Below are 25,638 nucleotides of genomic sequence, written 5' to 3' on the forward strand. Positions count from 1 at the left end.
AGGGCCGGGCGGCGCTGGGTGGGCCGGGCGCGCTGCGCCACCGGGGACGCGCCGGGCCCGGTGTTTGGGCGAGCCCTGCGGCACACGCCCACGGGCCGGGCAGGGTCCCTGCCGCTCCCCTGCTCCCCAGAGCGCCGGGCCTGGGCAGCTGCTGACACCGAGCGGGGTCGGGCCGGGGCCTGACCCGCGCCCTCAGCGCCGGGGAGGCCTCCCAGGGGCTGGGACCGCTGTGCCTCAGCTGCGGCGGGGCTGCTCCGGCCCGGAGTAGGGCTGAGGACGGGGGTGGCGGGGGTGCCCCCATAGCGGTGGCAGCTGCTTCTTGCTGCTCACTGGAAGGAGAAAGCACGGGTTAACCGCGCCGCGTTTGTCTGATCGATACTTGCTTTGCTTTCTCTTCTGCGAGCAGCTTACTTGGCGTGCCACCTCTGTTTATTAGGCTAAATGTAAGCGCATGACAGCGGCAGTTGTAACTCCTGTTGTTCTGACCTAGGAAAGCCAAAGGAAGCAAGGAAGAACTTTTTTAGACAGGCTATTTTAACATTAACAGCTTCATTAGAAAAAAAATGTCTTGGTGAGTCCCTTTTCAGGTAAAACAAGCAAAGTTTTAGTTTGTGTCTGTATATACACAGTTCATTTATAAATTTCGTTCATTCATAGTTACATTTCAAATAAAAATTTCATTTATTTAGAAATATAAAATAAAGTTGTTTGGGAAGATGTCCTGAATCCATTTTCAAAAGAAACTGTTTTAACAAACCATATATATTGAGGTCTGTCATTCAAACTTTGATGCAACTCTTCCATCAGTTACTCCTGCCTGTCTTCTGATTCTCTCTGCTCATCAGTAGCTAAGGGTTTTTTGTTTGCTGGATTTGTGCTGGCTTTCTTTACCAGTCTGTAAGTAGGATTTTGTGGTTGGTGTTTCATTTTGGTTTTCTCTCCAGTAATTTAATTAGAATTTTAACATGCTACTGTGTGAAAAATCTCATTCTGATAGTCAACATCTGGTTGAAAGTTTTCAATTTTTTCCACTGTGGTTGCCTTGTCCCTGATAATTACTACCAGTAGCAGCCTTGAAACAACATTGTTTTTATTCTGTAGGCCCACCAAAGAATGGGAGTAAAATTTTAAAAGTAGGAGCAGTGTAATTAATATTTATTTTCATCTGATCCTACATTTAAATTATATTTTAAATTAGATGTGCCTTATTTTTAATGGCAAATGTGGAAGGGAGTTATTCTAGTCAATACTACACTTACTTTCTTTTTCCAAACAATTTGCTTGCTCCCAGCAGACTTGTTAAATTGGTGTGGCTTCCTATTGGCTCTTCACTAAGTTAGCCCCCAAAGTTTGTAAGCACTGTGCCATGGTCTTGTTAGGTACATATTTATTAATAAATAAAGAAACAGCTTCTGTTCTGTTTATGAAAATAGGCTTAGCTCTCTCTTTAAGTACGATGCTGTGTTGCAGCACTTGTGTCTTGCTGCTGCCAAAAGTGAGAGGCTTTGCTTTGTGATGTCCTCTGTTGTAAGAGTTTTTCAGGATCTCTCAATACATTAGCTGAGTATACTAAAGCAGAAGAAGAATATTCTTGTTTTCTTTTCCTGGATTTTTTTCTTCCATTTTAGTGAGTAAAATTACTATAAAGAATTCTGGTGAGTGCTGAAATTCACGCAAGGTAGGAGCCACTTGGGATGGATTGGCATTCCACCCTTGAGGAGTATTCATTATTTATTTTTTATGTGACCAAGCCTGTGATTTATCTAGGCCTGCTCATTTGCTCTTAAAAACATGGGACTCTTTTCTGAAATTTAGTTAGGTCAGTCAAACTTCCTCTTTCCCCTGTATCCTCTTTTGTTATGGAACGTACAGTTCTCATAGGACAATTTTCTTATCTGACTTTCTTATGGAAGAACATAGAAGGCTGTTACTTACATGGGGCATATAGATGTAGCTGGTACATAAAGGGAACTGAATGCATGTTAGTTCTTGAGGTTCAGCTGAAATACTGTCTTGTGTAGCACCAGGTCACTTTTGTAGCATAACAGTGTTAAAGATATGTCTAGATTTTAGATAGTCAAGTGTAACTCAGTCATCCTTGAAAATTACTGTTAAATTTATCAGCAGTCCAAAACAGAACAACTTGGAGCAAATGTGCTCTGCTGAGATAAAACATGGAAGTTGTGCTCTGAGCAAGTGTGCAATGCTTCTCTTTTATTGCACAAGAAGGAATGAAGAACTGTTTAAATTATTAGTTAGTTGCTGACTGATTTCTGTAGCTGATGAACTAATTTGATAACACTTAAGAGGTCCTCATTTTTGTGCTGGAAAATCCCTATGACCTCTTAGTAGATGTGGTAGTTTGGTATCATGATTAAATACAGAATGGTTGTCTTTGGTATATGTGAACTCCAGAAACTGGAGTAGGGGAGGGGAGGGAAAACCTGTTTGTGTGAGGAACTAAGGTTTTTTACACATCTCTTTCCTTTCAGCATCTCAAGAAGAAAGGTCCATTTTGTGTGGAAATAAGTGATTCTCAGAGGCTGTCCCAATGACAGAGCTGTCTGCACATTTACCCCAGTTTCAGCATGGGCAGCTGACAGAAAACTTCCCTGATACCCACCTCAGCAACACCGTATGTAACAAACAATTTTAGTACCTGCAAGCAGTTAAATGGGGATGAATAATTTGTTGGAATTCTTTTTTCTTTCTGAACTGTTGTGTGATAAGCAGTGCCAAAAGAAATATGCTGCAAAATATCTGATGTTCTAAACTCATTTTTATGTACAAATAAGACCTCCCCCAGCTTAAAGTGGTGTTGGAGTGACCAAGCCATCAAGGGAAAAAAAAGAAAGGGTCAGACACTCTGGTATCAAACACTGACATTTACAGTATTTAGTGAGCTGTCATGATCTGCCTGGCTGTGGTCTGCTTGGTTCACAGGTTTCTCAGTCACAGAGTTAATTTTAGTCTAGGTAGAGCTTGAAGCCTGGGTTTTGTTACTGCTATTGCTGGAGGACTGTTCCTCTGCAGGAAGAACAGCTCTGTCTTGTCTTACTTGTGAATTATTTTCAAGGTGCTCTCCTGGTTCTTGAGGTTTTGAGGGTGGAGGAACTCAAAACCTGAAGTTTTATATGATTGCTTTCAAATATCTACGCACATACTTGTTGCTAAAACTATACCATTGTACCATATGTATTTTGGAAAAATTAGGTTTAGATTATCTACTTGGGTGTGGTGCCCAGGCTCTTAGACTTGCCACACCGTTCTTTGTTCCTGCTATAGCTCTTGAATATCAGGTTTCCTTGTGGCATGGAAATGCTTTTGTGAGGCTGGGCCACTTGTAAATGTGTCTATAACAGTAATTCAAGAGAATGTTCTGATTCCTGCTTCAAGTCTTCTGTACAATTGGCAGTTTAAATAGAATTTTGAAAAATCCTCAGATAATCATCATGCTATACCAATAAAAATATAAAACATTTGAAAAATTAGAAAAGTGGATACTTTCCTACTGCATCCCTTCTCGTTTTACTTCAGAGGAAATGAAAAAGATTTCTTTTCCTCTTGGACAGGTGAGAGATTAATCATTATTGAAAACTTCTGCCAGATTAAAAAAAACAGATTAAAAAGCTGTGGGCTCACCATCCTTACAGATAACTTGGTGTTGCTCCTTACCAGCAAAGGTTTCTATGTTCTACTCACTAACAGACTGTACTGATGAATAACTGCTACTTGTGCCTTTCCTTTCCATGTTTAAGTAACTGTAGTTTTGATACTAAGTTATAATGATGTTTCTCCCCTTTACACATCTACTTTGTTTTTGTACACACCTACAAAAGTCCTTTCCTGCTGAAGTATACTAGCTTCTGTGGCTAACAAGTCAGCATGTGAAATCCCTAAGTGCTGTAATTTGCTATCTCTTCTTCTAGTCGCACATTAAGAGTTCAACCCAATCTTCAATACCTGCCGCTGCATAATGACCTTTTAACATCAGTGATGTATGAGAACTGATGAAGTCCATGCCCACTGTCAGGCATGGTGGTCTGCCCCAATGGATAAATCTGGATTTAATAGCTAAAAACTTCTTATCAAATATGCTAAGTTTTTATCTCTTGGTTCAGGGGCATTGGTCTGGGTTTGCTATTAACTATTTTCCTGATAGGGAAAGAAACACTATCATTTGCTTTTGATATTGTTTATTCACCTGAAAGCGCGTAGTTCGTAACTTACATTTGCTTACGGTGTTACAACAGGTGTTACTGACTTTTTAGCTTCAGAGTTTTCACTTTTAACTATGTCTGAGGAAAGTGAAGAGTCTGTTCCTTTGCTTCCACTTCAGCAAGAGTCCATGGCCTCTGCTCTGTTTAATACTGATCAGGTAGGATATAAGTGCACTTTGTTCTTTTAAGCAGTGGGGCACGCGCATGTCACATTCAGCTACACTTTAGTAGCCTGAAAGGACAGCTTATTTTCTAGCTTTAAGTGCAAATGAGAGAATAACTTGTGTAATTCTTTATGCTGATCTGGTTTTCATGCACTGTGTTTTAGTATGTAAAGGCCTTTTTTGATTGCATCTTTGTTCCTAGCTAGTGAAGGGAGTAAAATGATACATATTGGTCTAATTTCTTCCATTTTTCTCTTTGTTTGATATAACAGGTTTTTGTAGTGGTGTGCTTAGTTGATCAGGCTTTTCCTTTGGATGATTTTGTGTTTGCTCTGTGAAGCTGTAGATTTTTAACTTATTTCAATATATTTCTGTTCCAGAGATGGGGTAAGTGCTCCCTCATGCAAGACTGTTATTACAGCAGAGAAAAAGCGACACATTTGGCAAGTGTGCAGAAACCTAAGTACGGTTTGCTCTGCTTGTGCAGAGTTCCAAGGCTCTGTTCATCTCCAGTGTGTTGTTACTTATGATCATCTTAAGCAGTTTATTTAGATGGTTAAGTTTATTGCTGTCTTTCTGTAGACTGAGAGAAATGGAGTATTTTACTATCAAAGTGAAAAATGTTACATTTCTGCTGTAGTCTGTATAGAAATAGGTTTAGTTGTGGCCAGCATTTCAGATTAATTAAACATGAACTCTTTATTTGCATTCTCCCTTATTGCCGTTTCTATCTGACTTTCAATAATTGTATGTGAGGACTTTATGCAAAATGCCAAGTGATTTATAATAAATTTTTCATTTAGTAAGAAATAATTTTGATCCCAGCATCTTTTTCAGTGCATATTTCAAATTAGTGATACTAAATTCAAACTAAGGTTAAAACCATGACTGTAAAAATCTGCTTCTGTCCTAGTTTTAATTGTGTAATTTAAACAATTTTAGTTTGGAGTTTTTTCTCCTCTTACATTCCATTTCCGTATTGAAAAATGAAACAGGTTTTCTTTGAGGACAGATCTTGAAACCCTGCTGAGCTTGATCCTGAGGATACCACAAAAAAAGGAAGGAATAAGCAGAGCATTTGGTGCATATTATTACTTTGTACTGCTTTGTAAAAGCAAATTTTTCATGAGTTGGGGAAGTTGTAAAGCTTCAACCAGGGTTTTAGCAGTGTCAGTATTTACAGTTCGAAGTCCAAGGACTTGTACTCCTTAATCACTTAAGTGCTTTTAAAAACTCCACTAGGAGTTTCTGAGTGTGTACTTACCATCTTCTCTTTTCTGAGGGTGGGGCTGGGAAAATTCTATAGAGAGAATCTCTAAAATTATTATTGATTTATTGAAAAACTGCAGTGAATTAATGAGGTACGAATCAGTAGTCATATTTGGAAATGCTACTGAGGTCAGCTAATTAGACTTTAACATTGCACATTTAAGGAAAAAATTACCTGAGTAGGAATACTTAAGGAAAAAATCATTAGGTTATTTTCAGTGTCCTGTCTTATGTCCAGATCAATTTTAAGAAAACTGAGTGATATTTTAAAGATATTGCAAAAGGTATCCTTGAGTTTATTGTACATTTTAATCTAATGCTGCTTTAGTGCACTTGGTCAAACAGAAATGTTCTGCAGGAAGTAATTCAGAAGAAATTAGATTAATTTGGTAAGGAATAAAAAATATTTTTGTTTTATCTCCTGTATTAAACCTCTTGAATTTGAACAGTACAGCACTGATTTTGGACGTGGTAATACACTAAAAAAATGAGTGGTCTATATCGACTGTCACATTTTAGTGCTTGTTTAGTGTGTCTGGTAATGGTTTTGTTTCTTTGTAGTCCAGAAAAGGTAAAGCATAGATCACTCTCCTGTTGTGCTCTCTGTACGTGCACACAACATATAAAAGGTGAATGCCCCCTGCTCATGGTGCTTCTTGAAGAGGGTGCAAAATATTTGTGACACCATGAGCCTGGAGTGCAGGCCTGATCACTTACTAGGAGGTGATGTTCCCAGTTTGTGCCTTTGCTTCCATTGGAAGTTTACCACTGTGTTGGTGTTTGAGTTATATGCTTGAGGTTTCGTGTGTTACACTCTTCATGTTTCAGTATTAGGCGGGACAGGAAGCTCTTCCATACTTGTGATAAGAGTGGTGGAATTTCTTCAATATCAGTGAAAGGATGTGGCAGTAGTTTCCATGGGAAAGAAGAAAATCTGCATGCCTAACTTTCCATGCTGAAACTTTGGGATCAAATAGCAGTCTGAAGACTGAGAATAACCCAAGTTTGATCATCATTTCTGTCATTCTTACTAAAAACATGAGAACATTATACCTCATGAAAATCCATTTTAATATATATTCTACTTAGTATACTCTAGTGGGAGTAGCACAGTAAAGGAAAGGGACATTTTCTTGGGATTTTCATGGAGAGGGAATCCTAAATGTCTGTTTGGCATTATTCTTGAGGTCCAGTACAGCTGATTCTTGTCAAGTTACAGGCATTCTACTGTTATGCATCCTTTTACCAAGGGAAAAAGATGCCTTTACTCATATTTCAAAATTCTCTTAAAAGGAAAGGCTCTTTAAATGCCACCAACCTACTTTTGACTGTTAGTTTTTTTAATGTAAATGTTTATAACATGACCCTGTGCTCCCATTCTTCTAATAACTGTGATGCAGTTAATTACTACTGTTTCAATCCCTGCTGTGGCAAGTGTTCTTGGCAGTAAATATTACCTTACATGTTTCCTCCTCAGGGTCATCTTTAGCTTAACGTACAAGCACATGACTCTGGAGAGTTGCTGAGGGAACTGGTTTTTATGTGTTGCAGAATGACAACAGTGAAAGACGTCGCCATGATAATAGTGAGCGCCGAAGAAATGACAATGCCGAGTCTGAGACAAATGGGCAGCCACAAAACAACATTCAGCAGGTGGTGGAGCAAGATGAAGAAGAAGATGAAGAGCTAACACTGAAATATGGGGCAAAACATGTGATTATGCTGTTTGTGCCTGTCACGCTTTGCATGGTGGTTGTTGTTGCAACTATCAAGTCTGTCAGCTTTTATACACGCAAGGATGGACAGCTGTATGTATCAGTATTTTCCCCTAACTTTTTAGTGGACTTAGATAATTTTCTTCAAACTCCCAATTCTTTCGGAGTCTGATTCAAGCAGTGAATTTCCTCTTGCCTCTGTTTTCCCCTGCTCCAATCCAAAGATTGTTTTATTCCTTCCAGAAACCAGACTCTTCTCTTTGTGGTACTATTGACATTTGTTGTTTGTCTGGTGACCAGTGGGGATAATATCTTGGTTGTTATTGCTTGATTCAAATCCTTGTCCTCATTTTAATACTTTATCATGCTGTGAACACCATCTTGAGCCAAAGCCATTTCACTTGTACTATGCTAGAATACAAGAGTTTTGGAAAAGGAACAAAACTACTAGTGTAAATGAAGTAAATATATGCCGTGTTCTGGTTTGCCCGTGCTGTTTAATAAAGAAATTCAAATGCAAAGGGAATATAACTTCAAGAGGTTCACTTCTGGTGAAGTTCTAGAAACTATCCTGGCCGATGTTTCTGTAGAAGTTTTGGGATCTTGGTAAAGTGTTAATGTTGCCAAAAGAACCCCCAATTCCAGTGAAAGCTGATTTGAGAGCAAGGGGGCAGAGGAAGAATACTGAGCCTGTCAGAAACTGCAGCAAGTCATAGAATCACAGAATGCTGAAGAGTTAGAATAGACCTCAGAGATCAGTTCCACTGTGAAAACATTTAGACAGAATGATTCAGAGTGTGTTTGGCTTTGAAATGTTTGTATAATATAAGCATGTCATTATTTTTTTTACGATAAGTGTTTTCTTCTGTCTCTCCTTCCCACCCCACAATGAAGTAGTTGCCTCAGGAGGTTGTATTTCTTTACAAAAAAGTGAGTTGAGCCCATGCATTTTGTTGTGGAAATCACAGGGGAGCCTTTCATGGTGATTCCCTAGGTGAAATTCCAACTGCACTAGTCATCACATGAGTGGTATTGTGGGAGGGTAGCAGAGACACACAGCATGGGAGTAGCCATATCAGACTGTGGGCTGCTGTGGGCTTTTATCTGCTTTACAAAGCAGAAAGCAGTAGTAATCTAAGAATGTAGGAAAGGCAGGTCTTCTAAGGAATTCAAGTTTGCTTAATATGCTACTATGCCACCTTTCAAGTTTTGCCTTAGTAGAAAATAGATGTGCTTCTACAGCTCTGAATTGAAAGATTACTGCAGTTTTGTTTGATGTTGGCCTCACATACCAGAAACATTGGTGCATTCAGTGTCATTTCAGTTGACTTTTTGTTTTTGTAGCATCTACACTCCTTTCACAGAAGAGACAGAGACAGTAGGACAGAGAGCCCTGAATTCTATTCTTAACGCAGCCATCATGATCAGCGTTATCATTGTCATGACCATACTCCTGGTTGTGCTTTACAAATACAGGTGCTACAAGGTGAGTAGTTGTGCTAGTTTTATTTATTAGTACAGATTATTTAGAGAATGGAAGAAAATGAAGGCTTATCAAGGATGAGTGAGTGAAAGTAGCAGAACTGGTGATTTAATTCACCGTTTCAATTTTGTGGCTTCTGTTCATTTGGCACAAAGCAGGGCAAAGGCCCAGTGCTATCACTGCCATCTATTCTGTCAGTTAGAAAAACATTGCTTCTATTCTTTTGAAATTTTTATGCACTGAAATCTTTCTGTGGTCAAGAAATAAAAAGGACAGACTTGGTCCTATTTTGTGGGCCCCCTCTCCCTCCCTGTCCCCGATACAGATGTCTCCCATCAGGGTGTGTGGCTGTACACACCAGGCAGTATTCGTATGGTAAACACTGAGACTCTAAGGCTCTTTGTGAAAGGCTTCAATCTTGTAATGATGTCATCTAGGCAAGTCCAGGCTTAGCATAATTAATTGCAGTGCCACTTGCATGGGAGGCGTTGTCCAAGAAAATTCCTGGTTTGTTTTGGTCTTAATGATCCATTTGACAAGGCTTAGCCTAATAAAGCTTCTCAGCATGCAGCCAGGACCTTGGATCAGTTGTAAAACACGTAGTGGGATTAAAAGTTTTGCTTCATTTCATTTTGTTTTCAAGAGGGAACAGTGGTTTTGGTCTTCCTGTCTGTGAGTGAAACCCCTTTACAAATTATCTGTTGAGTGGCAGGGGAAATTATTTTTGCCTGATGATGTACACATCGTGGAATACTGATTTTTGATGTATGGACCTTCACTTTTATCATAGTGTGGTGTTAGATCTGAACTGACAAATTGCTCTTGTTAAACTGGCAGTTCTCTTCATTCTAGTGAAGTCAACTACTGTGCTTTAACTAGGTTCCTTAGTAGCTGCTTGGTTCTCCTCAGGTGCTGAAGGCAACAACTACTTTTCACTAAGCTTTTCACATTTCTGGTTTCCTTCTTAACCTTTTAAAGCACAGCATATTTTCCATACCAAAATAATTGTTCTACTAAAAATTAGAATTATTACATACCAAAAATTTCCTGTGATTATATTTTATGCTAATTACACTTAATAATTAACTTAATTTTTAATTTCCTGTCAGAATATTTCTATGCTACTATATCAGAATGCTGTGAAATATAGTTACCTGCAATAAAGTTCTATTTTACATGCAGTTCTATATGTAGATTGTAGTCCAGATTATGAGGAATGGAATTTATAATGAAAGAACATTAAGTCTTCATCTAGTAGTGATAATTTGCTTCTCCTCATAAGATTTTTATCTGAAAACTCTTTTGAAGAAAGGAAATATTACTTCAGCTTCACTGTTGTTAGTTTCCTGTGGTTGTCTTGTACATGATATGTTAAGCATGATCCTGATTCTAGCTCTTCAGTCTAACCGGAAACAGCATCTTTGAAAGGGATTGTATTTGATTAGCTTTTTCTTTTTAATTTATTATTCTCTGTATTCTTCATTGTATCACTCTGCCTAACCAAAGTCTGACTGCTGTAGCTGATTTTAATTCTCTGCATCCTGCAGCCTATCCTTAATTTTTATTCAAGTTGTAGCAGATAAAGCCAAATTTGTACCAGTAATCAATTAGCGTCAAAGTTGTTAAATGAAAAATGAAAATTCTTTAATTAGAAGGCAAAAATCCTGTTGTGGTATCCTGCTAGGAAAACAGCGAGCAAAACTTACAAGAATTACTCTAGAAAAGTCACTTGTAAGAAAAGAGACCCGTGATCTGGAAAATGCTATAGTAAATGAGATACATACTGAGAATACAGCAAACGTCTGTGTGTAAAATGCCAACTTAGACCAACTCTTGAAACTACCACCTCTAGTTCTGTTGGCAGTAGTTTTGCAAGGTGTGTGTGTAGAAGTTAGCTGGACTCTGGCCTTGGTGTTTGACACTGTCAGCATTCACTACTTTTTTGGGATGAAACATTACTGTTCACTTTATTTCTTAAGTGATAGGAGTTTAAGAGCTTATATTACAAATACAAAAACTACAGGTAGAAGCCATGGGAGAGCTTTCTTTGCTGTTTTCTTAAAGTAGTTTCAACTGATTTTGCAGAGGAATAAAATTACTCTTGTTAGATCCCTGCTTAGTAGCTGTACAGGTAGTTGGAAAATTTGGTTCTGTTTGAGTCCATATATACTGATGTTCACCTTTGAAAGGTTCTTTCTCCCACTTGCTGTTAGTGGTGAGAGTTTGAAATACTGAGACAGATACACTTTGGCAGTTTTCCTGCAGCACCTTTACAGGTGCTTATTGCATGTGGGAATTTCTTAAGTCTTTTAAGTCTTCTTAAGAACATACTAGCAAAAGGCAGTCTGTTAGATTAGGAGGTTAAATGACCAGTTTTATTAGTTTGAAAGTTAAATTTGAACCTCTTTTGAGAAGCAGTGTAAAGGAGGAGAGTGAATGTTTCAAAAATGGTCAGAAATTTTAAAAATACATATGAAAAATGTATCATTAGACTCAGTGTACTAAATTTCTAGCTGTAATGGCTGGATTTTTGATTTGTCACAAAGTCCTGGTTGCGTCACTTAAGTGTGATTCCTTTAGTCTTTGTGCATATGCACTTTACTTTTAAGCTAATTTGTGCTAAATATTTTAAGAACATCAGATGCATTCTACTATACATCTCTAAGAAGAGGTCAAAGAGATAACACATTTTTTTAACAGCTTCTGAATACTTTACTCTGGTGTACATATATAGCAAATTTAGCCAGGTAATTTTCCACTGATTGTATCTGTTGAAAGCAGGATTCCTTATGTAGTTTTGATTTCTAGATTATTGCTTCTGACGGGTTGTCTACTTGTAATACTGGGTCAGATTTTATAAAAGAGATTCTGTGCTGGGACTTTGGCAAATATATGTTCATTCTCAGTTAAGAGATATTAAGACATTACTGGAGTTAAAGAGGTCTTCAGTCATGTTTTTTTTACTTTGCACAATAAATACCAGAAGAGTACACTTCTGTCAGTGCAAAGTCTAAGTGCCTGTCATTTCCAGGTTTAAATCACTGGGTGGCCCTGCTGAGTACATCACTTAACTGTTCTTTATTGAATTGTTGGGCATGTAAGTCTGCTCTCATATCAAAATTAGGGATTATGTCTGTAGATGACTGATACAGATTATAGAAATCCTTATATAGTTATTCATCAGTTACATTTCAGCAGATAAGTACTGAAGGTTTTTCTGGGTTCCAGCATTTAATTCTATAACTGCATTCTGAAAGTTATTTGAAATCAGAGCAGCACAAAAGTGAATCATATTTTCCATCTGTGTTCGTGCTGGGTGATTCTGCTATGTTGTAATGCCACTGGTATCAAAATGATCTAAAAATACACGAACAGTAGTGTTCAATAGAGCTAAAGAACATCTACTGAAAGTTCACAAAGCACTTAAAATTCGTAAGTGTGAAGTGAAATACACCAATATGCATAGACTAAACATGAATGTAGCACCAACCAAAGAGGAAGATATCTTAAATAATTTTCTTGCTTTAAACAAAAGGAAAAATAACCTTAAAAGCCTTTTAATATATGCTAAATTTAAAAAAACAAGTCTAAAAACATCTGTATTGATATCTTCTTCTCCAGGTGATCCATGGTTGGCTTATAATTTCTTCTCTTTTGCTGCTTTTCTTTTTCTCATTCATCTACCTGGGGTAAGTCAACTAAACCATTAATATGCTGTTTTTCATGTATCACTTTATGTATGTATTTATTTTAGAACTAGGCCTTGAATCTTAAGAGGAATGATAGTGAGTAAGCTATTGCAATAAATTTTTTAGTTTTGTATAGGCTGATAGAGTACACATAAAAGAAAGAGTGATTCATAGGTTTATAATGCACCTGATTAGGTACAGATGGTGTGTGTGTGTCTATCGCACACATCACCAGAATAAGCACATCTTGCTTATCAGAATAAGCATATCTCGGGAGGAGCTTGTTCTGCTGATATGTCTTCTGATAACTTAATTTTTCATTGACATATGACTCAAGGGCAGTTGTTTGCATCATGGCTTTGTTAGCTGTGTATGCAAAGGCTGTTTGCATGGAAGTGGTGGAGTCAGCTGAAAATATCTCACCCAAACACATTCAGTGCTTTTCTTCTCAAATTGGGAAGCATGCCCTTGTCCAGACATCAAGAAAATTTGGCCAAAATACTTAGTATTGTCTAAAATGAGCAGCCTCCTCAGTGTTTCTAACTAGAGTTATGTAATGAAATTATTATACTCTATATGTTTTTATGCCACTTGATGACAAACACTTCTCTTTGAAGAAGCTTATTTAATTTGGTCTCTGGAAGGAGAATGTGATCTTTCCTTCAGTCACTGATTTTTGCTAAAAGTGATCTGTGATGCCTTTTGTGGTCAGTAGTTTCTCTAACCCTAACAATGGCTTTTGAAATACAAGGCAGTTCCTTCATCTGTCTCTGCTGCCTTACAGCAGTGCTGGCTTCCTTTTGCCAGAGGTTCAGAAAGTGAGGGAGTTTGTAGACCAATTATGCATGATGACAGTAAGGGACATCCTGTTAACACTGTACGTCTCAAAGGTCAGCTGACAGCTGCAGACAACAAGTTTGCTGGAGGAAAGTATTATGCAAATTATAGGGTTCTTAGTGGCTTGATAAGTTGGTAGCAGCAGGTTCTGCAAAAAGCCTTCACAGCCTTTCTTCCCTGAGTCAGCAGAAATCACCTGTCACTTGGTGATGGCATTTGTCTATTTTGGTTTTGCTTATTGAGGTTCTTAATTAGTTTATAGTATTTGGTGTGACAGGGACATGGTTCATCCAAAAATAAGCTTTTTACTTCAGTGTTTATGGGGAATAATAGAATAAACATGTATCTTTAAAGTTATCAAAGCATTCTATGGGCAGCGTGTTAGTAGAGAGAGATCTTTGCCTGCCTTTAAAGAGCCATTATAACCTCACAAGTTCTGATTATTCTGATTTTTAAAAGTTATGAGCATAATCAAAATGACTGATTTTGCAGTAATGTCCTTTCCTGTCAGCTTCTGCTTTGATTGAGAAGGAAATAGAACCTTAACGAAATTTTTTTTAAAAAGCAAAAGAGTTGGTGTGAAGCAAATACTGGTAAAATTTTATCCTATAGTTAAGTATTAATTGGAGAAAGAATTTTACATTTATACCACTACATTGAATATGAAATTTTTTTAAAAGGTATTCTGAACTTTGCATCTGTAATTTGTTTCCATTGTTTCAAGCAAATGCCATCTATATTGTTTTCATTTTTTTTAGTGAGGTTTTTAAGACATACAATGTTGCCATGGACTACATTACAGTTGCACTCATGATCTGGAACTTTGGTGTTGTGGGAATGATTTGTATCCATTGGAAGGGTCCTCTTCGGCTCCAGCAGGCATATCTCATTATGATAAGTGCTCTCATGGCCTTGGTATTCATTAAGTACCTTCCTGAATGGACTGCATGGCTCATCCTGGCTGTCATTTCAGTGTATGGTAAGTGTGGGAGCAAGGCACAGTAACAGGTCCTGTGGTGGAAATTTCTTTTATTCTCTGACTTTTTCACTTTTCTGAATAGACCTTAAAAAAAAATAAGTGTGTATGTGTATCATCCAAAGTAGCAAATAAGGTGATTACAGACTTTATAAATAAGATCATGGTCCTAAACTAAAATCAGTTCCCTGCAGCTGAGGGCTTTGTATTACTGTATGATCCCATCTTCTTTCATGTTTCCTGGACTCTCTATAGATTGTTTGGGGAGGAGAGTTGAAGTAATTTGAGAGGGGAAGAGATGAGAGAGACCCATTTTGAGCTTTTTTAAGAAGGTGGAGAACTTTCAGCTTCTCATTTTCCCCAAGAATCTTTGGAATTCTTTGTACATTCAGAATTTAGGAGCTTGTCGTTTCTATACAGTCCCATACAAATACAGATTTGCCCAGCCTATGAATTGCTCAAATTTGTGGACATAGAAACAACAACCTGATCCATACCTGATAATGTAGTGAGAAAGAAGGAAGTAAGGATTAAGAGCAGTTTGCATTGCTCAAAGTCATTTTATAGTTAGAATGGTATGGTTGTGAGATCCATTTCATTGGCTTTTTTTTTTTTTTTTAATTCATTGTAGTTGTCACATACTGCTCTTTTTCAGAATGATGGCTGAGAGAAACCTAGCTGTAGTTTTTCCATAAAGCTTTAGGGGGCACTGAGCACTTGGTAAGAAGATCACTGTATCCTAAATACTGATTTAATTTCCAGGCAAGACTAAAATTCAGTTACTTAGACATAATTAAAACATTACAGCTAAGTGAAGATGTGCTCTTAATTTTAATTTTTTTGGAGGCATGTAAGTGTGCTAAATGTGTGCTCTCATAGTCACTGATCATGATAAAGACTGAGAATCTGTCCAGATGTAAGTGCAGGGGTTGATAAGATTTGATTAGCTCTGATACATCAGTGTACTCCTTAAGTGTCCTCTTTCTTCAGGGAGAGGAGAATTGTCCCTTGTGTGTATGCCCATTGATCACAAAGCACATTAAGAAAACTTCCCATCCCCCAGCCCCATTTCCACCCTTCATGTAACTGGAACAAATCTGAGTGCTTCAAGCAGTCAGCCTTTATTCAGTGATAGCAAAACAAAATTACTCGAGATTTTCCAAGACCATGATCTGGTTGTTTTGGGTACAGGGGATGTAAGTTTTCAAAGCCTGCAACCCCATTCTTTACTGGAGTGGGACCAGCAGTGGTGCCAGGGCAGTTGGCTCAGGTGCAGAAGGCCTGCTCTGAGCAGCACACAGCTCCTGACAAGTCAGCTGTTCCTTTCAGTGTCAGATTGAGTTTCAAATTAATTTAAAGACATATGGTGAGTGGACAAGTGCAAAAGGCAATAGCAATGTTATAGCTCTCTATCCCAATGTGCCTGTTTCACAAGAATTAAGTAAGCTTCACCTGTTGTCTTAAAATTCCTTTTAGCGTTAAGCTTAGATTACAAAAAGCTTTCCTAATAGAAGGCAAGCTTGGGTATTTCCAAGATGGTAGTTGAAGAGTAGCTTTCTTGAATTATTCACAGGTCAACATATAGGCACAGGCACATTTGCAGTGGCATAATATCTTAAGTGAGGAATATAATGTTTTAAAATTTGTATGCATATTACAGTAATATGTAAAATAGGTTGCATAACTGAGAATATTAAAAAGCATTGCTGTAGGATACTGAATTGTGGCCAAGGGCTGTCTTCGAAATCTTTATTCAGGGTGCATTTTCTTACTTCAAGTCTCTCCAAGTGTTACAGAAAAGAAGCATAACTATGTCTGCAGGGATGTAAGATCTGTTTATTTTTCCTTTCAGATTTGATTGCTGTCCTGTGTCCTAAAGGTCCTCTTCGTATGTTGGTTGAAACAGCTCAAGAGAGAAATGAAACTCTCTTTCCAGCACTTATTTACTCCTGTAAGTACATTTTGTTAAATTCTTTAAGCTTGCAATCATCCACTCATCTGAAGCAATCTTCTCATTTTTCTGGGTTTTAATAAGATACTTTTCAGCTAAATTCTTGATCTGTTCACTTGGGCCTCAGTTTTTGTTTCACTGTTGACTGAAAAATGTGGAACATCATCTGACTGAGACATTTCAAGATAAAAACCAGCATGTTTTGTTCCAAAATACAAACAGGAAGAATGTAACAGATCTTGTTTTGGATAAAGTACTATGTCCTTAGGCTGTGAATTAAGCCTGTTCAAAGGGAGTAATTGTTTCCAGAAAATATTTACCAGCTTTCAGTCCTTAAATAACCTGTGTCTTAGTATAAGAAATGTGAGAAATTACTAGAAAGAGGTTTGTTTGTGTGACTGTTTTCTCAATGGCTTGTCCTCTTTGGTAAATTGTTTCTCCCTGCAGTTGTGAAAAATAACCTATTGAATTCAAGTTGCTTTTGTGACCTGTGTATCAATTAGTACCTAATTCCATTGTTTCTGAAGTTCCATGTTGCTACTCGTAGTCACATGGATAACAGTGAAAAAGGCTAATCATAAGTCACCATGCTGCTGGTGCTTCAGACAGGCCTGTATTTGAAAGCAGGAAGTGTTCTGCAGTCTGGCCACTTCAGGGACAAGCTTACAGTGGAGAAAGGGAGGACTTTCTTTATGTGTCACACTTGCCCAGCATCAGTAAAATGTGGCATACCTGCCTGTTACTCTGTTTTGTGAGAGGAGAGGTTAACACTGAGAGCTTGAATTAAAATATACCTTTTATATGTAAAAACATTTGGTTACCTCCAGATTGGAGGATTTTTTGTGATGGCGAAGGAAGAGAACAATTAACTTTGATGTAGATACTGCCTCTGAATTGACATGACTCTGTAACAGTGTTTAGAGACCTTTTTATTTGCAGATAAAATAACTGATTAATGAAAAAAGTAAAGAAATGCTTGATCTTCAGAGTGAACCTCATATGTAGAAGTGATTAGTCTGGCAACAGCTGTTGCCTTTTTTTTTCAAAATCTAGTAGAAATAAAATTTTATTCACCAGTTTTTGTAAATGTGTTGTTGCTGGTACTGGCTGTGTTCCAGATATTATTGTGCTTTAATGAGACTAAAATTGCCTGTTGGAAAAGATAGTTGTATCCAAAAAAACCATGAAAAATGAGAAATAATGGATTGATGCTAACACTATCTCAGAATTTCATACATCAGAAGGTACAATTAGCTATGCTGTTGTGGTTTGCATTTCTTTGATAGCAACAATGATATGGCTTGTGAACATGGCTGAGGAAGATCCAGAAGCCCAACGGAAGTCCAAAAACTCCGCTTTTGGTAAACAAGGTGAGCTTTGCTTTTACAAACCTTTGTCACTTTATTGGAATATATGTTTCTGGATACTTATCTTTTAGTTTTTTTAAGAGTCCTGGGTGCTGTAGTAGAATGAAAGCATGGAGGCCTAATTAAGAATGATGGGTCTGTCAAGACTTGAAGAATTGTTTACTTATTGTGCAGTTAATGTTCTTGCATTCATTTTTCTGGGATCTGAGATGTTGGTGTTGAAATGACTCAATATAAAACTATCAACTGAGCTCAACTGCTTGTCAAACTTGGATGACACAGTATAATACCAACTCATTTATATTTGTGTTAAACAGAAATACGCCTAGCCCTTCTGGCTATGCAGATAGTGTTTAAAATGTGGAGTTTGTTTATTTATATGTGTTACTAAAGCAGAGTGCAGTTTCTGAATTGAACACGCTTGAAGGCATCCATGTATATGTAACTTTCAGTAAAGTTTTCTATTTTACTGGAAAATTAAGCTGTCAATGTCAACTAAAGAAGCTAATTAAATATTAGATGATAGTTTATTCCTTAATGGTCTTTGTTAGGTCATCACAGAGCTTCCACTTTCATGTGGACGTATTCCTGAATACTAGGACTTGAGTGCAACATGTAGGTGCTGTGACTGCAGAGTGTACGTTGACTCCTGAATGTTTAAGTAAATATTAAAATCCTAAGAGAGGGTGTCTTGTGATTTTGTGTGCCAGTGCTAGATGTTGCTAAGTATTATAGAGTACCTCTTTCTATCCTGTTCTTCTGTAATGTTACATGTGGAGAGACTTTCATGTTTTAGAAGGCACATTTTTGGAGGAGTCTTAAATGCCTTTCTTCCTTTGAGCTCCGGCAAGCCGGACCCAGAATGAAGATGCTGAAGCAGATGATGGTGGCTTTAGTCAGGAATGGCAGCAACAGAGGGACAACAGAATAGGACCCATTGAATCAACACCTGAGTCACGTGCTGCTGTTCAGGCTCTACCCAGTAACTCTCAAACAAGTGAAGACCCTGAAGAACGTGAGTGTGGACTACTGTGTCTGAAAAGCTTACTAAATCTGAAGCTAGTCAGTCAGGCATCCTGAGTGCATGGATGCAGGATTCTGTGAGCTCTTAGCAAGCTGAAGAGATGCACTTGCTCCTGATGAATACTGATATGCCTCATAGGAATAATGGTGTTGCTTTTTGATAGCATTTCATTTTGTTGCAGGGGTGAGTAATATTGGCCAATATTACTCTTTAGTTTGATACACAGACTCAAAACTTTTGTTGCACCAGCTGTTTTCAGACCATTACATGGTCAGTTGCATTAGCCTTTGTCTTTTTCATGTAGTGTTCTGCTGTGTATCACCTCTTTTGGATTTTAGGCCCTAAATAAATGGAGTCATGAACCGGTTTTTTGTGCCTCAAGATTAAACTGCTGTAATCCACTTGGTAGGAAGCAATGTTTAAAACCTGATTGGAGACTGTAATTAATGCAGAATGCAGTGGGCTTGCTTAGTTTTCTCCAGCATGTTGCTAAGGTGAAATACCTTTGGAAAGTATATGATATCAGTACTCAGATACCTGTTTTAACAGACTCATGAGTTCCAGTTGGAGTTCAAGCTGCTATTAGATATGCAAAGCTCTAAATAAATTAGGGTGTGCCTGTCATGTGATACTGCCATATTTTAGCAGGTGCAGCTGCTTCCTCTGATGATCAGGTGCTCCTCTGTTTAAAAATACAGACTTCTACTTTAAGAACAGTTTTAAAATTTACTTATTAAAAATGTCCATTTTCAGCATGCTGCAAATAATTTTTAATCTCCAGAGCTTAAAAAGATAACATTGTGATGCAAAAATTTTAGCAAAGAGGCTATTTCAATTAATTTTAAACTAAAACTCTTGTCTGGTCAGGCTAAGAATTTTCTCCTTTCTGTATTCCTGCAGTGAGTAGTAATGATCCAGTCAGACTTGTCAGCCAACATTAGTTTACTACAAGTCTGAAGCAGTGAAGGTCTGTTTTAGCAGTTTAAGGGTGTTTTAGTGCTTAAGAGATTTTCATGAATGCACTGTTCCAGGCATTTTATTGGAGGCCTGTTGAAAGAGAGTAGGGTTGCCTTTTTTCATTTATGCATTTTCTCCCTTTTTTCCTTTCCCCTCTCCTCCCGCCTCCATAATTAATCAGACATCCACCTATGTTTTGATGTTCTTAGTTCCTCTTGGAACTCCAGAATGAATGTTGGGCTGGACTGTGGTGAGGTGGAAAGTAATCAGTAGGCCACATGAAAACAGCTGGTCACCTGATGCTGGCCTTTCTTAATTAAAATCTTGAACTAAATGCTCAGAATCTGAGTTGGCATTCAGGAAATCTTACAGTGCTTGCAGAAATAATTGAGTATTGTGCTTCCAGAGTTGTTGCTAAAGTGGTAATAACTTTAAGTTAAAAGAATAAGTGAGAATGAATTTTCCTAAATCTCACATGTTGGTCTAAGTATCTTGAGTTTTTGCCTCTGTGATAAGCTCTGTACTTACACACAAGTGCTTTTAAGAACAACCTGCATAAGAATTCTCTAGGAAAATTGGGAAGACAGTGGAATATTTTGCAGTTTATAGGTTTCTAACTGGCAAATAATACGTCTTGTGCAAGGGATTTATTTTTTCTCCTCCCTCAGCCAGGTTAAAGCAATTGCTCTTCAGTATTCTGTTGAATATGACAAGACAACCAAAAGTGGACACCCCTCCACAAATAAAATTACAGATATCTGAGTTTGTATATACTGCATTTATATGTCCAGGAAAATAGGAGCATAGGGAAGTTCTAATTAAAGGGTGAATTAATTGAGTACTGTAGCATTTCTAAGCCATCTTGTTTCACAGGAGTTTATCACTTGGTTCAGGAGTGGTACTAATTTTGAAAATAAAATGTTATTTTTAGCAAGTCTTTTTAATAGTTAATGTAAGTATATATTATTCTTTGATAATTACTGACATATAGTTTTAGTAGACTGATATTTAATGCTGCCATATGTTCACTTTGCAGGAGGAGTAAAGCTCGGTTTAGGAGACTTCATTTTCTACAGTGTCCTCGTTGGCAAAGCCTCTGCTACAGCAAGTGGGGACTGGAATACAACTTTAGCATGTTTTGTAGCCATATTAATTGTGAGTAATGTAAAATTATAGTAGGGATAGTTCCTAATGTTCATCAAGGATAAAGTTGTAACTGCTGCATTTTGTCTTTGATCTTGTTTATTGGGTGGCCAGACTGAAAACTGGTGAGGACTTTAGCTGTGATTTTTATTGACTGTACATCTGTCACTAAAGCCTTTAATTTAGGAAGACATAAAACATAACCTGTAGCATTAATATTTATACATACATATATTTTATATAATTTTTTGCTTGTCAGAGTTCCCTAATTTCTCCTTATGTCTTTTGTGTTTTGTTTTTTTTCTTCCCCTTAGGGTTTGTGCCTTACACTTCTGCTTCTTGCCATCTTTAAGAAGGCCTTACCAGCTCTTCCAATCTCCATAACATTTGGGCTAGTTTTTTACTTTGCTACAGATAACTTGGTGCAACCATTTATGGACCAGCTAGCATTCCATCAATTTTATATCTAGGAGACATGATTCTGAAATGGATATCTGTAGCAAATCTGGGAGGAGGAAAAATGGTTTTCCCTCAGCTCTCAAGGGAGACTGAAGTCAAATACTCAAGATTCCAAGGCGGAATCATTGCAACTTCCTCCAATGGTGGTTTTTGGTTTGGTTTTTTCCCTGAGACAACTGCTGCACTGGGCATCGTATGATTTTTCCTGTGTGAAAGTGGCTTCTTCCTGATGGCCAGTCTAAGCCAGGTGCTGTTATATCAGAGATCATCTGATATACATATCTCTGGTAAGGACCGCCTGTGTGAAAATTGCTAATGCTTCCACCAGCAACGTGATCTCTTACCACAGGCTGATTGTTTTCACAGCGCTAAGGGTGCTCAGGACTTCCTTGATGTTAACAGAGGAAGCTGACAAATCCCATGGAACTTGTCCCTGTAACCGCTTGAAGAGAGAGAGCCCAAGCTGGACTTCTTCAGCAGTGACATTTTGACAGTGGAGTCCCAACTGTGTAATGGGAAAGGACTTTGTAGCAATTCGACAAAGGGAGAAAGTACTGTCACTCTAAGAGTGCTCCATGACTTCATAGCCTCTGTGCCTGAGTGTGTTTGGTTCAGTAAATCTAAAACTTTTTCTCTTTTCCCACACTGGAACTAGAACCTTTTCTCAGTTTTAATACTTTGCTTTCTCGAGCATGGAGTGCACCTTCTGTACACCTGCTCCTGTTTATTTAGCTGCTTAGGCTTGGACTGAATTATTTGGCAGTAGAGGATCATAAGGTCCTGATTTGGATCCTACATTCTAAAAGGTTAATAAACTACATTAGAAAGCAGTTTTGGGACTTACTCTTCGTGCTCTTGCAAATAATTTTGCTAGAACACCATTTCAAACCCCACATTTGAAAGTAGTCACTAACAGCAAGGACTGCATCACTGGTGGATGTTCCTTCTTGTTGGCATTCTTATGAAATAAGTAGGTGTTTGCAGCAATCCCAGATGGAGTTTAGCTTGCCAGATCTAGAGATCAAAGTGCTATTAGGAGCTCTTCTATTGCATCATTGAAATTCTTGGTCATCAAAAACGTGGTTTAGAGTTCTGTTGACCTGCGTATTGGTCACTCAGCTGTCTACCACCTCAGGCTGGCAAGGATTTTTTTTTGTGCAGTATCTTTATTGATGAGGATGCTTAAGTTAAGTAAGAGATTGCTTAATGTCACTAAGGAGCAAAATTCGTGACTCTCTTCACTTTAATTACCTCTCTTGTGAGGAGCTGGTGATTGGCAAAATGAAAGACAATTCAATATCACTGAAAAGAAGATAGTAGATTTTGAACTTCTTATAAGAAGAGTCTGTTCAAACCTTAAAACTGCTAAACTCTGATTTCTTCATTTGAAAGAACTCCTTTATGAATAATGGCTTGGAAATGAGACGAGTGAGATGAAGTTTGTTTTGCCATAAATTCTCACTGTGTACAAGTAATGTTTTTTCTTGGGAGCCATAGGGAGTGGATGGGCATTCTGTTTTACTTGCATCTTGATACTGGAGTTCTTGCCAAGTAGACGAAGTGTCAAAATCCTAACACTAGCTCCTTTTACCTTTTTTTCCTGGGATTTTATTTCAGTGCCTATAGATTCGTAGGACTGAAACATCAGAGATGCTCATCAACCATTGCCCAAGTAAAGAAAGAAAGACTGTGATGTATAAATCTGCTTTAAAATGAAGAAAGGCTTTATTTGATTGTTCTTAGTAATATATGTCTTTTCCAGTATGACTTGTTAACTGTAGTGTTAGCATTTACATTTTCAAAAAATACGTTGTCTTGTCTCATCTAAAGTACTTTTATTCATCTCATTTGTGTGCTGATTCATTGTGTATAGCATTAATAAACCAACTATATCAAAATTGCTTACAGTAACTTTTCAAGTCAAACTTGTTTGTGTTTTCTAGCTTAAATTACTGTTCCATATTTTGTTGCAATGAAGTCTGACTTAAAACAGGTTGGTTGGTGAGGGTTTCACAGATTTCTGTTGTCACTTCTTGATTAGTTTTTGTGTTTGGGTTTTTTTTTTTTAACAAGACTTTGAGTTGTTTATATACCATTGTAACTTGTTATTTTCCTGAGCTAAAATAAATCCCTCATGTGTTTTATTGGGCATCCCAGCTATAGTTCCACTGTACAGAACAAGGTTGCTAGAAGTTTGCATTGCTAGCATTTGTGTATCTGAGCTGGCTCTCAGTTAAGGGTTGTGACTTAAATGCAGAAGTCATCTCTCTTACTTCTTTTTTGCCTTGGATATGCACCAGGGGAGCATTACCTCCATTAAGAGTTGCTTTAGAATATGTAGAAATGTACAAAAGCTTTTTCACGTACTTGAATGGGTGTTAGATGTGCAACCCAAGGAAGAGCTCCTTCCAACACTAAACTGCCAGTCTTCCACTTTCCAGAGCTGCTTCTGTTACTCTGAAGTGTTAATTTCTGAGCTAGTGTAGAGTTACAGTGGTGGAGACTATCAAATTTGTATTCACAGAAGCTGCTCAAATTTATGTTTGAATCTCAAAATAGGTTTAGAAGGGCAATTGCTTTTATAAGTAGCTGAATGTTAAAGTACACTGCTTATTACCAGGTCTTAGGTACACCTTCAAAAACCAGATGAAATTTTCTAGATTTGCCCTCTCAGGCCAAATCATGGTAGCTTATGTTTCAGATGAGATCTTGCAGCTAAGGATTATCTCAGAACAGAGGTCCAAATAAGGTTCAGTGGCCAATAGGTTTTGTTTGCATTTGGGTTGTTACTACACAAATGTGAAGGTTGTATCACTTTTCTTTGTCTTGAAACACCGATCTAATTTGAAGATTCACCTCGGTTAGGTTGTTGTAACTGAAAGATTTCTCATAAGTAGTCTGCATTTTATATAGAGTTTCCATTATTATTAAATTAGTATGTTAATGACAGCACATTAGGCTGTAGCTCTGAAAGAACTGTGCTGTAAGCTGAGTAGATTCATCCCTTCTGTGCTCAGGCAGATTGACTTCTGGCTGTTGTGTGGCTGTTGCAGTGTTCATACTTTGAAACGGCTATCACAGTAGCTTTCTCTTCCCATTCAACTTAGAGCAATAGGTCTCCTTCTTTGGCTAAGATTCAATTCAATATATAAATGAGAAGACATAATAATTTTCCTAAATTCCAGGCACTTGCATTTGTCTCTCTTTTTTTTTTTTTTTTTTTTTTTTTTCTCCTTCCCTTCTATATCATTATAATAGAAAGGGCAAAGAAAGATACCCCTGGAAGTTGGTTTTACAGCAAAGGCTTAGGGTAGGGTGCTGTTGTACCTGTGTGTGGCTATTATGGTCACACTCAAATTCAAGTGTCATCTGTGTGAGGTGCATCCTGAAGGTGTAAGAATGTAATGCTGCAACACGTTCACGATAGTTCTGGATGGGTAGATGATGACTTCTTTGAGCCAAAAAAAATCAAGGGCTGTGCTCCACTAAAAATGGCTGATCTCCTCAATGTACAAAGCAGACACAGGCTATTTCAGGCATGGGAGGCTGGTGCTTCTCAGATATACAGATATATATCTGTTCCTATAGACATACAGATTCATGGACTCTGGACCTGTAGATGACAACTCTTCTGCCATTAGTGTGGTCAAGGATTAAATATGCAGAAGTAACTTTGGGGTTGATGGTACTGTTCAACAAAACTTAGCAAAATGCTTTATTTCAAAAATTACTTCTGATAGTGCTGTTGAAACAAGTTTAATAGACTGTGGAACATGTCTGCACTGTGATTGCATCTCAGTGGTAACTTGGTCATTGGAAACGTTGAAACATGAACTAGAATGGAATTCTTTTACACTCAAAGCATTTGCTCTTTTCTTTTTTACAGACACTGGTTTGTACATAACCTGAATTAAATGTGAATGTTTTTTAAACATCTTTCCGGTTCTTGGTAAGATATGGTTTTGATAGATTATTGCAAATTCTCCTGTATTTGTCTAATAATTAAAATAAAAGTTGCATGGATCCTGATTCATTTTGCCTTTACTACATTACTTTAAAGCCATCACTTAAAGCTCTTGGAGGCATAAGCACTGTAGTTATTTTTATTCAACATTTAATGAGTAAGATTCCTTTCTTAAGGCATTTTAAGTAGCTGCTGTATTTCCCACCAATAGAGCTTCAACTGACTTTAGTAGAGTTACTTTCTTTTAAAAGCTACTTTTTGTGTTCCTTTAAAGAGTCAGTCAAAGCCTCTTGCAAAAGTGCCCATAAGGTATAATTAAGGCATGAAAAATGAATTATACTGAAACACCAGCTGGCACAATGAAGATTACCAGAAAAATACATAGGATATTCAGAAAGAAAACACTTCATGAACAGTGTT

The 25,638-nt window shown here is 37.6% G+C and overlaps 1 protein-coding gene across 6 annotated transcripts in view; it reads left to right on the forward strand.

Annotated features, from left to right (window-relative positions):
- The window catches only part of PSEN1 (presenilin 1), a 26,223-nt gene extending 940 nt beyond the window's left edge, over positions 1–25,283 (forward strand). The window contains exons 2-12 of one of the 6 annotated variants that reach the window (XM_041460057.1): positions 2,493–2,635; positions 4,340–4,378; positions 7,205–7,461; positions 8,713–8,854; positions 12,473–12,540; positions 14,136–14,356; positions 16,206–16,304; positions 17,591–17,674; positions 18,513–18,686; positions 20,689–20,807; positions 21,110–25,283. In XM_041460057.1, coding sequence (XP_041315991.1) covers positions 2,552–2,635; positions 4,340–4,378; positions 7,205–7,461; positions 8,713–8,854; positions 12,473–12,540; positions 14,136–14,356; positions 16,206–16,304; positions 17,591–17,674; positions 18,513–18,686; positions 20,689–20,807; positions 21,110–21,265 — 1,443 coding nt within the window. In that variant the 5' untranslated portion in view covers positions 2,493–2,551 and the 3' untranslated portion in view covers positions 21,266–25,283. Of the gene's footprint in view, positions 1–457; positions 572–2,492; positions 2,636–4,253; positions 4,379–7,204; positions 7,462–8,712; positions 8,855–12,472; positions 12,541–14,135; positions 14,357–16,205; positions 16,305–17,590; positions 17,675–18,512; positions 18,687–20,688; positions 20,808–21,109 lie in introns of those variants that run through there. The other 5 variants (XM_041460055.1, XM_041460051.1, XM_041460056.1 and 2 more) reach the window with 5 other exon arrangements.
- Positions 25,284–25,638: the final 355 nt, after the last annotated feature.

The sequence above is a fragment of the Pyrgilauda ruficollis genome, unplaced genomic scaffold, assembly GCF_017590135.1.
Source record: "Pyrgilauda ruficollis isolate IOZ18807 unplaced genomic scaffold, ASM1759013v1 scaffold14, whole genome shotgun sequence".
NCBI classification, from domain to species: domain Eukaryota; kingdom Metazoa; phylum Chordata; class Aves; order Passeriformes; family Passeridae; genus Pyrgilauda; species Pyrgilauda ruficollis.